Source organism: Vanacampus margaritifer, chromosome 20, assembly GCF_051991255.1.
Source record: "Vanacampus margaritifer isolate UIUO_Vmar chromosome 20, RoL_Vmar_1.0, whole genome shotgun sequence".
NCBI classification, from domain to species: Eukaryota; Metazoa; Chordata; class Actinopteri; order Syngnathiformes; family Syngnathidae; genus Vanacampus; species Vanacampus margaritifer.
In genome coordinates, this window is record NC_135451.1 from 9,050,654 (window position 1) to 9,067,463 (window position 16,810).

The following is a 16,810-nucleotide window of genomic DNA, read 5'->3' on the forward strand; positions in this document are numbered from 1 at the left end:
GAACTCCCTCACTACTCGTTAGCCTGCAGCAATGCATGTGCACCCCCACCCACACAAACACACCCACATATTCACAAGGAGTCAAAGCAAAACAATAATTTGGAGTAAATTCCAGAGATGGCAGAAATGTTTGTGGTTGATTTTTTTTTTTTCACTGAAAGAGCAGAATTTGAGTAAACCAAATGAGATGTTGCGGATGAAGGCAATAAAAAGTGGCCGGACTAAGGAGTTACTTTTTTTACTCTGTGGGTGTTTGCAGGAGTGCCTCAAGTCAGGATGGCCATAACGGGTTAGAACATTGGTCTGCAGAGCTCGATTTATCTCCCTGTTGCACAGATTGGCCCATTTGATGGTGAAACAGACATAAAGTATCTGCCTCCTTGAGCTGCTCCTAGAAAGAGACGCAATCAGTCAGTGGGCAGTACTTTGAGTCAAAGTCTGTCTCCACCCTGAGCAAGCAGGCTTTCTTGTGCATTTATCCTCCCAGGCAGTTATTCTTACACAATAGTATTGAACTTCTAGAATGCTATCTGATTTACAGCGGCTATCCAAGTTGAAAGGTACATTTGATTACGTGGTGTGTTCAGCGGCCTTATGTTCTCTTTTGCTGGGCGGCTGTATTATTCAGCAGAGCGGATTTTAATGTAGCGAGACATTGCTCAACAGTGGCGACATCACTTGCCAGCGATGTTAGCTTACTTTATTTTAAGATGACAATTCTTCAAAGGAAAAAATATTTAGAGATTCAAGCTTGGACATTTTCAAGATTACCTGACGTTACCTGAATTTATAGGTAACGATGGGCTTTCATTGGATTACAAATAAGTCGGTTGTGTTCCCTCCCACAACGGCACACATAGGGCTACAAGTTTGATAAACACTTCTGGCTTAACTAATTTGCTCAAATTGCACAATATGATGTAACTCATTTTGACTGAAGCAACCCCCTTCGCTCCTGGCTGTTTTAATTGGTTTTGACTGATTTTGCAAGTCCCACAGAACATTGTGGTCTATTGCTAAAAAAAAAACGTAGAACCTAGCAAAAGAAAGATTAGAGTCTCTTCTTTCATCAGGAAAAAAAAGTATATTTCTATCTGTTTCCGTTTTGCAGCATTAGCATTAGAATATAGCTAAGTTTCAAAAAGAGCTTGTTGCAACATAGCCCAGGCTGATCTCTAATACTCCGCTGCCACCTGCTGGCCATTTTTTTATAATAACTACCATTGCTTTAAGTGACCTTTTCATGTCAGAAGCTTTATCAAATGTTTCTGTATGCTCTAGCATAAAAAAAAAACATAAAGAGAGAAGGACAATTTATTAAAAAACGTATTTATACGTTTTGGGGTTTGAATGAGTGTTAACAAGGTGGAACAACCTAGGAAATTACAATGTCTCTTCACTAGTCCTGGTGGGCTACCAGGTGTCTGCAGGCATCATGCTGGTCAGCAGTATGAAAATGGTGTCATGCTACCAGGACATTTGACACTGCGTACCAACCTGCCGCCTGCTCTTATTTTGCCGGTTATCATGCAGTATTGCTTTCTTGTCATCAACCTAGGAAAATCCATACAGAAAATTGAATTAGTTGCAGTTCCACTCTCTGGTTAGTGATTCTCTATGTAAATTATTGGTCAATAGACCTCTCAACCTCCAGTGTTGTTAAACTATTAACCTATTACAGTAGCATGTGGCTTGCCTGTTCACTTCCTGACTGCCAGAATCATTATTCGCTTGGTGAGCATTCATTATTAGGAAGGAGGCCCTCTACTGGCCTAGATTAGCTGGGAGGTGCTTTCATTGTCTTCCGTTCCCACCATCATGATTACATTCATTTGGCGTGAACACCTAATTTTCCAGGATAATCTAATTCAGCAGCTGAATGAGACGTCGGAATAATGTTCTTTAATGTGCAGGGATTAAATGTTTGTCCTGCAAAGTAATGATGATGTGATGAAAATATAAGCCACTATTAATTTTTCGCCTGCGAAAGGGGGGCAGGTTCGCGCAGGTTGCATTCCAAAGGCATGCTAAACACAGACATGCTAGTCAGTGACTCATTTGACCTCAGGCGGCTTTGCACTGTGTGACAACAGGTCAAAGAATATAAACATGGTTTCAGACACTACCAATCTGATTTATTATCTCAGAGATGAGGATTAAGCGTACAACTTGTTGTTAATATATTTATAAAAATGCAAATTTGGTGAGCATGATGGTTATTTACATTCAAAAATCAAGCTTTTTAGCTAAACTCAAATACACTACGCTACTTTTTTCTTCTTTCTACTTTGCAGCATCCAAGGCTATTTTTCAGACCTCAAAAGAAAGTGAGGCCTGTCTTGTTCACAGGAGACAAGAAAGGTGACTGACTATCTGTCAGCACCATCTAATGTCCTTCTGGTTGTGTCCAATGGTAGTCAAACTCGCGTCCCAAGAGGTCAATCAGTCATCCAGTCAGACCTCAGGCTAAAAGATAGCCCTGTTTAAAAGCTAGCCACTTATCTTCAGCCCACTACTTTAACCATCTGTGTGTAAGCTCAGCCCTGATAAAAAAGACTATCTTTACCATTTATCATTTAACAAAGCTGGTATTCATCGTTATCATCATCATCATCATCTTTTACTTTTTTTGTATTATATATGTATGCAAGTGTATTGTAGCTGACAACTTCCTCATAACAACGACAAAGCAATTGCATAACAACTGACGACAAGAACACCATAACTACTTGTAGAACACCCACATACATACACAGACATGTAACTGCACAACACCTGACCACAATTATCACATTATCATAATAAGGGACATAGTAACGGCATACCGTATGCAGTTACTATGCCACTCTTCGTTGGTTTGGTCTTATGCAGCATAAGACTAAACAAATGAAGAGTGACTTACACGTTACCATTATACATTATCATCTTATCATCAAGAGAGACATAGTAACGGCATAACGTATGCTGTTACTATGCCACTCTTCGCTTGTTTGGTCTCATGCAGCATGAGACTAAACAAACGAAGAGTGGCTTACACATCATCATTATACATTATTATCTTACAATCATAAGAGACATAGTAACAGCATAAATTATACAGTTACTATGCCACTCTTTGCCTGTTTGGTCTTATGCAGCATAAGACTAAACAAACGAAGAGTGGCTTACATATCATCATTATACATTATCATTATACATGATCATCTTATCATCATAAGGGACATAGTAACTGCATAAACAACTGGAAAAAATCCACAACGTAGTACAGTGACCCTAAGGCCCAACCCAAAAACTCTCATACAACCCAGTGCTCCAACCCAAAATGCAGTTATAACTGATAACCATCTGGTATTCATCATCAGAAGCGTTTTTGTATTATTTAGTCATCTGACGTTTTTGTTTTTAACAGCATACAAACTGAACAGACAATTAAATAACTACTGTAGTGATTGTATGAACACCTTTTCTCTCACATCCATCACATGGCAAGCATAACATTAAAACATAACGTAGTAGGCGTGATTGAATCCAATATTAATTGTCCTGAATGATATGAAGACTTATTTTTTTACTGTTCATATATGTCAGACTTGACCCCACTACTTGGTAGAAATATTTTCTTTACAATTAAATATCAAGAGGCGACCATTTAGGCACTTGCTGTCGACTGAAAATGACATCACTATTGCTCAACTTAGGTAACGACCAATCACGGCCCAGCTTGTGAATATCACATGAGCAAACTCAGAATATCACATGACCAAACTCAGTATACAGGTGAGGCATGATTGGTCGTTAGTGATGTCGTTTTCAGTCAAGAGCAAGTGACAAAATGGAAAAAAGCAGGTACATTTTTCTGCTTAATTCATATTCCACAAACAGTAATAATCAGACTCGTTGGATAACATAGAACATATATTTATTGTATATTGTACTTGGTGGGAACATTTTCTTTACAACAAAATCTCAAGGGGCGACCATTTTGTCACTTGCTGTCAACTGAAAATGACATAACTATTTCTCATCTTAGGTAACGACCAATCATGGCCCAGCTTGTGAATATCACAATTTGCGACCGCCTGCCTACCCAAACCTAATGCTCACTGCACGTCACTGGCTCAGACTAATTATAAATTAGGTATTTTTATATGTGTATCTTCCTGGAACTGAAAGAAAAAAATCACCTGAACTCATAAAGCAGGCCTCAATCCAGAACACTTCACCAGTCCTCGACTCCTGCAGGAGCGGGGTTACTAATTTCCTCTCCCCGGTTAAATTTTCTTAGTTTGCCTTGGGATTCAATCTCGAAAATCCTCTCACACTCTTCCTTTTTTTTTCGTATTTACTCTCTAGCCTGCACGCCTCCCTGAGTGAGCATTATGAAGGATTACCCTCCCCCAGATGTAATCCAATCAAAAAAAGCAGGAACTGATTTCTTATCTAAGTAAGATGCTGCATTTCCCCTCATCTCTGAGAACACACAGCCAGCATTATCAGTCATTTGATTACGCCGAGTAAAAATGGATACAGAACAGCGGTACTTTCAGACGTAAGAGGCCAGACTTGTACGTTGAAATCGAATTTAAGTGCGTACCTTATGTATTTGTTTAAGATTTGGAAATAATTAACTGGGGTAAAAGCTGTTCTGGTTGCATAATGAGATTAGATCAGATGTCAAGTTTTTTATTTATTTTTTATTATTATTTCAAGACAATCTAAGCTTGAGAGCACCTTTTTCCCTGCCACTTCCTTTTTATTCACAGACATAAAAAATGGAGTGTTTTTCATTGGACATATGGCCATTAGATGTTTTTATACTGTATGTGCAGGGCATGGCGGCACTAAATCAGTCGCACACGCAACAGAAGCCCGAGGCGTCGGCGGGCTAACAGATGTTGGTCATGAAGGACAGCTGATCTTATGAACTGTCTGCTCTCATAAACATGTTCCTCGAGCTTCCATATGGACCATGCGGCGCTACAAGTAGCACGCTGCCCATTGATAACATTTGTAAGCGAGAGGGTAACAACACCAATTGTGAAACGTTACAAATTTAGCATCTGGGACGTTCTCCCAAACATTCTGCTTTACGTGACGACGGGTCGTTAAATTGATTCCGAGTGGGTGTATTTGACCTATAAACTGTACTTAGTTTTAATGCCACTCAGCCACCATGCCGCACTGTCTCTTTGTTATAAGCTTTTGGCTGAGCTATAGTGAATAATGCTCGGCGTAATTGCTGAAAGGTGATTGCGCTGGCAGGTTGCAATGAGGCTTGAGCTCCCAAGAGCTGCACCCTGATCCCTGCATAGGGATATGATTAACCGCCATCTCTTGTCATTAACTGTGAGGGCTTTTGGCAAGCAGGGCACTCCAAGTGTGTAATTGTCATATTAGACCCATTGCTGGGTCAGATCGAGTATTGGAATCAAGTTCCCCGGCTTAAGTACATTGTGAAATTGACCCAATTGTTATATCTTGTTTGTTTAGGGATATATGATAGCTTTGCTGCCGTTTAATGTGCAATCTTTATACAACGGCATGGGGTAAAATATGATATCGTTCCTCTGAATGGAGAATAGAGATCCTGACGTCATGCGTCTCAAAATGGCCGTTAGCGCAACCGTTTTGGCAGCATAGAAAACGCATATGCCACTTTGAGTAAACAGCGCAACACGTTAACAATGATTGGCAGCTGTTGTGTATGGAGGACCAAAGCGGCCAAAATTCAAAATAAATAAATGACTAAAAGTGAAAATAAAAACAGATATAAAAATATAATTCAACAATTAAATACAAAAAAATAAATATAAATGGAAATTAAAAAGAGCAAAAATATATATTTCATATAATAAATAAAAGTACAAATAAATAAAAATAATAAAAAACAAGATTCAAAAGATAAATACATAAATAAATAAATAAATTAATAGGATTAAATATCAATCAATAAATAAAAACGCTCTGCTGTCACATTTATTTATTTCACGCTGCAGACGCCGTCTCAAGTCGAAATGTTATTCAAATGATGGGGCGGTCCTAAGCGTGTCGTGGGTTGGGTTCCGCTGTTGCAAACTGCCTAGAGTGAATGGGTCGGCAAACAAGGAAGTCTCTCCGTCGTCGCCAACTTGCAGTCGTGGGGACAGTGGACAAGATAGTCGTCCATTGCTGGAGCTCTCCATTCAAGTCGGCGGGACTTCCTTGTTCGCTGAGTTGCTCACTCGAGCAATGAAAGGCAGTTTGCAACGACGGAGTCCAACCCAAGACACGCTTAGGACCGCCCCCTCATTTGAATAACATTTCGTCCTGGCAGTATGGACCGAAACTGACAAAATTCGAAATGAATAAATAACTAAATAAATAAATGAATGAATAAAAGTGAAAATAAAAACTGATATAAAAACATACAATTAAAAAATGAAATACAAATGTATATATTTATGTACAGTATGTGTATATATATATATATATATATTAAAAAAATACAAAAAATAATATATATATATATATATATATATATATACATATATATATTTATTTTTTATAAAATTTTTATTTTCATTTTTTAAAATTTTTTGGATTTAATTTTCAAATTATATTTTTTTATATCCATTTTTATTTTCACTTTTAGTCATTTGTTTATTTTGGAATTTGACAGTTTTGGTCCTCAATAGCATAGCACATACATGTATTTGTGTTGAACATTACATCACGCTGTGAAACTTGACAGAAGCCTGGCATTGATCTTCTATGTTTTTAGTTTGCTCTTCTGCCTCTGCAGACCTCCATTAGAGATTGCTAAGAAATGAATATGCTCACTCGCCTCTTGACGGTACTTCAAAAGCGAGCTCAGTTTTACTTATGCTGCTAGAGGATCGCTCATTTGAGCAGTTAGCGTCACTTTGTAACTGAGTAAACAGAGCGATAAGGGAATAGATGGCATACCATTTAAAAAATATATATATTTTAACAGCAAGATGGAGGTCAGGGAAAGGCAAAGAAGCGTGGGACCGAAGAAGAAAAGAGGGTTAACTGATGTAGTATTTTCCCTCATTTGACATATTTTGTTGGTAATTAGTGCCACTTATGTTTGAAATTATTTTGTTGGATTTATACCTCCACTTCCACTTTTCATTCATTAACAACATTTTTGTGTGTGTTGATTGTGTGTGCATGTGTGCGCACAGGACGGGAAGTTAACTAAAACGCAGACTTTCCTTTGTGATCCCAGCCCGGTCTGCATTGTGTGCTGATAAATGAATCATGGCAGTGATTACCCGACATACCACGCTTACGTACGTACCAGCGTACACATACACATTGCGGACAAACAAGTTTGTTGCGCAATGATAAAAAACATTGCCGTTTCTGCTGTACAACCTGAGGCAGCGGACTCTGTTATTGTGGGATGGAATGATAAAACAAAGCAGGGAGAGACGGAACAGGGTGGAGAGGTAAATCTCTTACAGCTGCTGTGATTCACTATACATGACCTCAGCAGGCCGGGCCAAGGGGAGTGTATGCTTTACAGATCCACAGCATATGTGCACACTGCAAGAGGAGAAAAGACATTCTCATGAAATCCCGTTCTTGTTTATACAACGCACGATTCTTCAGTGTCATCTCATAAAACAAACTATTCGCGCGTCTCTAAACTATTGCTTATTCCTCTTAAGTAGAATATGACGGTTCAGTACAAACCACATACACTATTTTAATCAAGTCTGTAGCGATGATACGTATCAAGTAATGCGTTGACAAAGCAAATGCGAAGGAATCACACATTACAGGATTGTTAGTGAGCTCGTCTGTTTGCAAAATGACAAGGTGTGTGACAGCATGTGCATGCTAAAGTCTTTGCTACCAAAAATAGATATCCCTGAGGAGCAACCAATGCAAGTTGTTGCAGTAGTCACAAAAGAAGAAAAAGCACGGATTGATCTTCCTAGCTAACGTCTTCCCAAAACTCAGACCATATTTCCCTCCATTTTCGCGTGGGTGTAATCACGACATTATATTCCCTACACTGTAAATTCTGTCGAGTAAATTTGATTCTAGTTAGAGTGGGACCAAATAGTCATTTTTTTTTTTTCAGGAGAGCTCAGTATTGTTCATTCGATTTGACATCATCATTGCTCTCCTTTTTTTTAAAAAACAAACAAACAAATCAATTAAAAAAAAATTAATAAATGTTTTTTTTTTTAATATATATACATATATATACATATACACACACATATATATATATATATATGTATATAGTCATTATTTTTAAAATTGAAAAAAATAAAAGTCACGTAAGGGTTGAGGAACGAACTCACGACCTTCAGCTTGGGAGACAGCGAATGGCTGTGAGTTAGTTCCTCAACTCTTGAGCAACTATTATTATTATTTATTTATTTTTTTTATTATTATCTTCCAAGTGTAAATATTACTCTAAAACGTATTTTTGTTTTTACTCTTAATAGAGTCAAATTTACTCTAAATGTTTTTATAGCAATAGAAGACAATACTCTGTGGGCCTTGCAAAATCAGTCAAAATCCAGTAAAACAGCCGGGAGCGAAGGGGGTTGCTTCAATGAAAATGGCTGGGAGTGAATGAGTTAATGAAAGAACGATTAAGAAAAATGATCTGAGAACTTACTTTTCCTCTTTTCCCATTTACAGACTAAGAAAATAAAATCGATTTTAGTCTTCGCTGTCAGACAGAAACTATATTTCTGACATATTCACAGGAAATGTGCTTCCAAGCTACGCTTTAGAAAAAGCAACACCCCGCTGAGGGGGTGTTTAAATAATAGATTAAAAAGAGGAATTGTTTAAAGAAGAGTTGCACATGTGAAACTCATTGGAACCATCCTGGCCTGACGGTGGAATTCCAGACAAAGCTGCATATGTTGGAGCGACACACTAGTTTAGTCCTGGTCCAAATATTTAACAGCCGCACCACGGCCATCACAGCATGTCAACAACGGCTTCGCCATTGTCACTGCAAGCCGTGGAGACTGCGGAGGACATGGCGAACATCCTTTCGAGTGTTTATAGTTGCTGGAGTGGGGAAAGATAAATGAGTGGACCTGTGCTTCTTTGGGAAACACTCAGGGAAGATGAGAATTTATGAATAAAGGTTTGGCCCAAACCCTACAAGCTGTGGTTTCTCCGGTCCGCCTCAATGGAGTTGGTCAGCCGGCGTGAGCTCCAGGAAACAGATGTGGCCCGATAAGAGAAGAGGATGTCATATTGTGTGTGTCGGGTTGCTTTCTTAGCGTGTGTTTTCCTATTGTAAATATGATGCGTGTTCTTCCACTTCCAGCTGCTTCCCCCTGTTCCATTCGACCTGAGGGACAATCGGCTGAGAACAACGGCAGTAGCCTGTTGCTGACACGGAGGTCAACATCTCTGCACTCTTTACAGCACAATAACATGGAGGTACAGTGAGTCACGGCAATGTAATCGATCCTCCTCCCAAAAAGCATTGCTCACCTTTTGTCAGAACTCTGCTTTGCTTGTATGAATTTAAGTCCTGCGTGTTATGTGAATAATATGCAATAGATGCATAGAAATATAAAAAAGGTAAGTGAAATGAAGTGGGAGAGCAAATGTGAAAAGCATATTTAATGATTACACTAGGAAGACCAGATTTAAAAAAAAAAAAAAAAAAAAAAAAACGGGACGCTACAATTTGAAAATGTAATACACAATGAATTTCACCACATTTCATCGCTAGTAGTACGGCTGGGTATCGATTCTAATTCCCACAATCGATTCAATTCACAAGAGTTCAGTTCGATTCGATGTTCATTTTTATTCGATTCTCTTCAATCCAATATTGATTAATTATAGAACGCAATTCTTCTTAAATGTCAAGGACAAGATAAAAACAACACACATACAGTACATACGTTTTTAACACGTGTTATAATCACTTAAGTGTTACACAAACATTGAAATTAGCAAGGATGAGATCAAAATTTATCATTCTAATTCAATAATTGTAAATATAAATTTAAAAGTTTCTGAATTGAATTGAAAAGTGCAATAAGTCAGGTCTTTCATAAATGTAAGAAGATATTTTTCAATTCATGTGAACAGTAATTTTCAAGAAAACTAACAATAATAATAAAAAATAAAAAAAGGCCTGTAATTTTCTTAAGAATTTATGAGGAAATTTGTTTGTTTTTTAAATCAATATCGGGCTGGAAAAGGAAAATCAATTCAATATCGATTATTCGATTTTTCTAAACCTAGCCCTAGCTAGTAGTAGTTAAAATTCGGTTAAAATGGGTTTATCATATGAATCGCTATGACAACTGCACGATTGACACATGGCAAAAAACAAAAACAAACACCTGTGACTATCCCTGGCAACATGGGACATCTGGTCACTCTACCCCAACCCACTGTAATTAAGTTTGACAGCTCTTTTCAACCAATATTTGGGTATGGAATCCAAAACGGATTTATTTTCCTCTATTATGTCAAGTTTTTATTTATTTATTTATTTATTTATTTATTTTTAGCTATAGGATCCCCGTTTTTTTTTTTTTTTTTATGAAATAAATGTGTCTTAATTCCTACTATGCTATTTTTCTGTTTGCAGATATTCATAATTCTGACTGTACAAACAAGTTGCTAGATAGTGAAAGAGGAATAAAATTATTTTGTCCTCTTTGCGTGTTCCAAAAATGAAGATAGACTTAATGTAAGAAAAATACACCTTTGCAAAAATGATTTTTAATCAGTCAGAGATCTCTGGACAGATAACAGCCTCTAATTCATCACTTAAACAGGTGGGATTCAGAGCGTCAAATGTAGCTCTTCCGCGTGCACAACGGTTTCTTATAGTTAAAAAGACCTCCTCTCTTTCATTTGTAGACAAAACATACTCTCTGGGTATTTTTCCATGAGCGATGGCGAAAACAGAGTCAGGTGTGGATGTTCAAAACAGATTCTGTTCTCAAGGACCAAATGTGTTTTCGCACAAAACGCTGAGAAGGAACTTTTTAGACTAAATAGTATGTCCCAGCTTAAGGTCAAATTATACTGAGTGCAACACTACTCTACCTCTATAAAACATTTCAACATGGTTAATAAAGAATTAAAGTGTTAATAATGTATAACAATGGTTAATATATGAAATGAAGAAATTAAAAATGTTATAATATCTATCAATAGCTGTAAATTAGTCCAGTTGTAATCAGCGCTTACTACAGTCTTTCTACAGATAATCAGTGGCATTTTACTTAACTGGACGGTGAGTTGTGGAGAAAAATTTGATGTGCTAGAAAAAAAACTGACTGCAATTTTGGAATCAGCATGACAGTTTTAGTTTTGAGCAGCATAAAATCTTTTTTTATTCATCCAAAGGTAAATATTACAGTGTAGAATTGTACCATACGCTAGGTAAATATTCAAACTCACAAATGCCATTGTGGTTATATTTTTAAAAGCAGAATTCTTTCAACCAGCTCTTATGGGATCTTACATCTTACTAATGTTGTGTCTAGTGAGTGTTTAGCGGCGGCTTTTATCAGTTTATATCGATTCATTATTCAGCACATACACACACCCGGCGGATGGAAAGCAGTATATCATTTTCATGCTAGATGCATGATCTCAACCTTTTATCAGGCATATAAAAAGGTGACCTTTCTATGAAATAAGCAAGGACCCACCCCGACGCGTTAATTCCCAACAACATGACATGAGCTTTAGCATGGAATATCAATACTGCAATCTGTTTTTCACTTTAACAGTGCAACTTCCTTTCCGCTAAAGAAGAACTTTTCCCTCGGTGATACGGACTCGGTAAAAGATATTCCTCTGTAAAATTCATGAATTCTTAACTTTGGAGGGTATATTTCACTACTGATCTATTGGGCCGTGATAAGAATTCAAAGGTGAATGGAGCTGGAGGACATCTTCAAAGATGGTCGAGGACATCACAGGAAAGCCAATGAGGTGCGCTGCCCTCTTCCAGCACCCTCGGAATTCATGTTACTTCCCGCGACAGGATAGGCTGCGTGGGGGACATTTGGATGCCGTTGCAGTCAGCTGCCATTAACTTGATTTAATCAAGGTTCTTAAACTTTGACAAAAAAGTGTCTGTGTAAGCAAGTTAATATGGTAAATTACTTGCAGGCCCATGAAGAAGAACATCAATTGCCCTATTCATTTTAAAGGACGCTATTAATCAAAGAAAGGACATGCACGTTATATTAAATGTTGGTTAAAGCCGCTGTAGGAAATAATAGTGTTGTTAAAAAAAAAAAAAACACTCCCTTCACTAGGGCGGCACAATGGGTGAATGGTTAGCACGCCCGCCTCCCAGATTGAGTTCGGGCTTCGGCCTTCCTGGGTGGAGGTTGCATTTTTCGTCCCGTGCTTGCGTGGGTTTTCTCCGGGTACTCCGGTTTCCTCCCACATTCCAAAGACATGCATGTCAGGTTGATTGAACACTCCAAATTGTCCAGAGGTTTTATTAAGAGTTTGGATGGTTGTTCGTCTCTGTGTGCCCTGCGATTGGCTGGGACCCAGTTCCAGGGTGTACCCCACATACTGTCTGAAGCCACCTGAGATAGGCTCCAGCAGCCCCCGCGGCCCTTGTGAGGACAAGCGGTTAAGAAAATGGATGGATGGACTCCCTCTACTACGGAAGAGGATTATTGCCAATGAAGAGGAAAAAAAGGTTGGCAGGATTCTCATTTTATTCTCGGAATTCTGACTTTAAAGTGAGAATTCTGACTTTAATTTTAGAATTCTGACCTTAATCTCAAAATTCTGACTTTAAAGTGGGACTTCTGACTTTATTCACAGAATTCTGACTTTAAAGTAATAACTCTCACTTTATTTTCAGAATTCAGACTTTAAAGTAAGAATTCTGACTTTAATCTCAGAATTCTGACTTTAATCTTAGAATTCTGACCTTAATCTCAAAATTCAGATTTTTCAGTTTAATTTTAGAATTCTGACTTTATCTCAGAATTCTGACTTTAATCTCAGAATTCTGACTTTAAAGTGAGAATTTTGACTTTAATCACAGAATTCATATTTTAAAGTGAGAATCCTCACTTAAATCACAGAATTCTGACTTTAAAGTGAGAACTCTAACTTCATTCTCAGAATTCTGACTTTAAAATGAGAATTCTGACTTTAATCTTAGAATTCTGACCGTAATCTCAAAATTCTGATTTTAAAGTGAGAATTCTCACTTTAATCTTAGAATTCTCACTTTAATCTCAGAATTCTGATTTTAAGTGAGAATTCTGACTTTGTGGTGTAGAGCTATGAATTTTGTGAGTGTGTCTACTTTAAAATCAGAATTCTGAGAATAACCTCAGATACCTGCCAACCTTTTTTTTTCTCTCTTCACTGGCCCTAATCCTGTAGTTAGGTAAATCAGCCGTAAATATTTGCTAAAACGAAAACATTGCTAAAAATGAATGACAGTAAGCAAGTTTACATTCTAAACACAAAAACATTTTTTATTTGCATTTTCAGCACACACCTTTGAACAGTTTTGTTAGCCCTGACCGTGCCAAAAGGTCACTAGAGGTGCCCTGGCTGCTCCACCAATTTTATAGACCACTAAAGTTGGCCAGTTGGCCATGACACAGACAGGCATTATAAGTCAGTGTAGCATAAAATGATTTTGCAGCTGTTATTTTAGGATAAAATGACAATATTACTACTTTAAACGGCTCTGTATGTGCGGGCTCGTGTTTCCCTTCACCGGCCTTGATGACCGTCCTGAGTATGTGTTAGTCCAGGCAAATAACCCCTAAAGACAAGGACGCAATCATAGCAAGTTGGCTCTAGTGGGGTTGACAGTGGTAAGCGTCTGGAGGTGATAAAGGCTTTTGAACCTAAAAGCTGCTTGAGGACCCCCCCTTTGCACCCTTCCAAGCCTCTTTTGAGCCAGGCCGTGGAGAGTTCCGCTTTGATTTTGGGTGCGGCAACGCCAAGAAAGTCGCCTTCATCTCACTAGGACAGATGTGCAAAACAGAGAGAGAAATATCTATCAAGAGATTGTAGCGTTTAACTAGTGGATACTTACTAACAGGTCAAAATTTATCATCGAAAAATGATGTATTTGAAATGCAGGAAATGAACTAATTTATTTATATTTCTGATTGGGTAAAATGAACCAAATATGGTTCAGGCAGCATGTTTACACCATGTTAGAAAACAAAACAAAAAAATAAATTTTAAGTGTTTGTTAAAAGTAATGGTCATGGTCAGAGGGAAAAAAATAGAAAAAAAACATTCAAATCAATTCTAAAATTAACAGGAAGCAAGTGCAAAGACGCAAGGATTGTCAATATATGTTTGTATTTTTTTTTGTTCCTGTTAAAAGTTGTGCTGCAGCGTTCCGAACTAACTGCAAGCAATAGAGCGCATTGTGACTAATTCCTGTGTAAAGTGCATTGCAGTAATCCAGGCAAGTGGAAATAAAAGCGTACATGACTTGTTCAAAGTTTTTAAAAGATAAAAAAACCTAAGCGAAAAGGCAGAGGTGATAAAAACTAAATTGATTCTGGTTACAAAAGGGGTAGGGTCTTATTCATTATTTTATTTTATCTATTTTTTTTTTAACCCGAGTAAGGGCAAATTTGGGTTTTCAATCTGAATGTTGCCCCAATATTCAGGTTTTAAATAGGTTATTGGCTGCATATAAACACACTATCATAGCTCCTTGTGTTTACACTCTCATGAAGACCTCATAGCCGCGTGCCATTCGAGGCTAGCCTAACACTTCATTGTTAGTGAAACCTTGACATGCACTCATCACCATGACAGGAAAACTATGCTTCATTATTGGAAATGTTTTTTTTCCACATGGAAAGACTCCCTGAGAGATGTGCAGGCTAAGGTTATGGAACAAAAGATGTCCCCGCTCAAGTGTTAGGAGCAGTTCATGCAACGTCTGTCTGGAAATAACAATGTCAATTTTGGCAGTCATGATGGATGAAGCCTCAGCTCATTACTCGGAGTCTTTGGAAAAAGGCGGACATACTTATCCTTGTGCCTCCTCCCAAATTTAATGACATCAGTACGGTAGAGCTCATCGATGTTTTAAAATGACCATTAGCCTATGTATAGCATTTCCAGTTGTGTGTTAGCATTAAGATAGCTGACCTATTTTAGGCTAGCGCTAATGTGATGCAGAATACATACAAACATGACAAAAGAGAAATTAGCAACTTACTGTATGAAATAAACAAGTGGAAGCAATACAAAGAAACACAAATGCAAAGAAATGTATTGTGCCGATCTGAATATTGACGTGACACTCCCATTGAGAAAATCTACAAATTACAGCTGTATGTAATACCATGCAGTTTATGGTCCGAACTTTATTAAGTTTGACGGTTATGCAAAATATCATAATGACATGTATGTTTTGTGTGGGGCCTTTTGTGGATTTTGAATGAATGTGTCATGATGGAACGTGAGTGGATGTGACCTGATTTGCCTTGACTTGACTTGCAGTGTAGTGACTATGACTTGGCTGGGGCTTCTTGGCTGTGACGAGGACGACTTGGCTGTGACTAGGACGACTTGGTTGTGACGAGGACGACTCGGCTGTGATGAGGACGACTTGGCTGTGATGAAGATGACTTGGCTGTGATGAGGACGACTTGGCTGTGATGAAGATGACTTGGCTGTGATGAGGATGACTTGGCTGTGACAATGACTACTTGGCTGTGAGAATGGCTGCTTGGCTGTGACAAAGACAACTTGGCTGTGACAAGATGACTCTGCTGTGACGAGGACGACTTGGATGTGACGAGGACGACTTGGATGTGACAAGGACGACTTGGATGTGATGAGGACGACTTGGCTGTGATGAAGACGACTTGGCTGTGATGAGGATGACTTGGCTGTGATGAGGATGACTTGGCTGTGACAATGACTACTTGGCTGTGAGAATGGCTGCTTGGCTGTGACAAAGACAACTTGGCTGTGACAAGATGACTCTGCTGTGACGAGGACGACTTGGATGTGACAAGGACAACTTGGATGTGATGAGGACGACTTGGCTGTGATGAAGACGACTTGGCTGTGTCGAGGACGACTTGGCTGTGACAATGGTAACTTGGCTGTAACGAAGACGACTTGGCTGTGACAATGGCTACTTGGCTGTGATGAAGACTCGACTGTGACAAAAGCTTGGCTGTAACAAAAGCTTGCCTGAGACTTAACTGACAAAAACTTGACTATGATGAAGCTTGGCTGTGACAAAGGCTTAGCTTTGACGAGACGAGACGAGACACACAAACACACATAACGTCGACAATGCTCCCACATTGACTGGACAGACACAAAATACTAAATACACTAACACTACACACACCTGGGGAAGACACAGGCGAGCGTGCTTACACCTAACGAGACGAGGGGAAAGACAAGGAACACAAAACAAACACTGAACACAGAAAAAAAGAAACAAACAAAATCCCAACCCCAGAGAACTGAAACGTGACATCTTTATATTGTATAATTCAAGATACATAAATAAAATATGTTCCGTTGTTTTCATAACCTTGGAGTCACCCGACGTGCTTAAGACCTCAAGTGATTTGCGACCTCCATTTTGAAGACGCTCTTACGAATATAGCTCGTCCAAAAAATGGGCCCCACCTGACATTATTTGACTTGTCCATATTTACCTATTGTAGCCATATCTAAATTGTTTCTACCCTGAAATACAAAAACAAATCGCAAAAGGAAGCCAGGTTTTTACAGAGAGTTTGGTAAAGGTGAGGGGTCACAAGGCCATAGTTGCCCACAGGGCAGCTATCAGTCG

At 38.5% G+C, this 16,810-nt stretch overlaps 1 protein-coding gene across 4 annotated transcripts in view; it reads left to right on the forward strand.

Moving 5' to 3' along the window:
* LOC144040590 (uncharacterized) overlaps window positions 1-16,810 on the forward strand; it is a 316,049-nt gene that overhangs the window by 164,041 nt on the left and 135,198 nt on the right. For all 4 annotated transcript variants that reach the window (XM_077554907.1, XM_077554908.1, XM_077554906.1 and 1 more), the window contains one exon: window positions 9,314-9,429. In XM_077554907.1, the coding sequence (XP_077411033.1) occupies window positions 9,314-9,341 (28 nt within the window). In that variant the 3' untranslated portion in view covers window positions 9,342-9,429. The remainder of the gene's footprint in view (window positions 1-9,313; window positions 9,430-16,810) is intronic.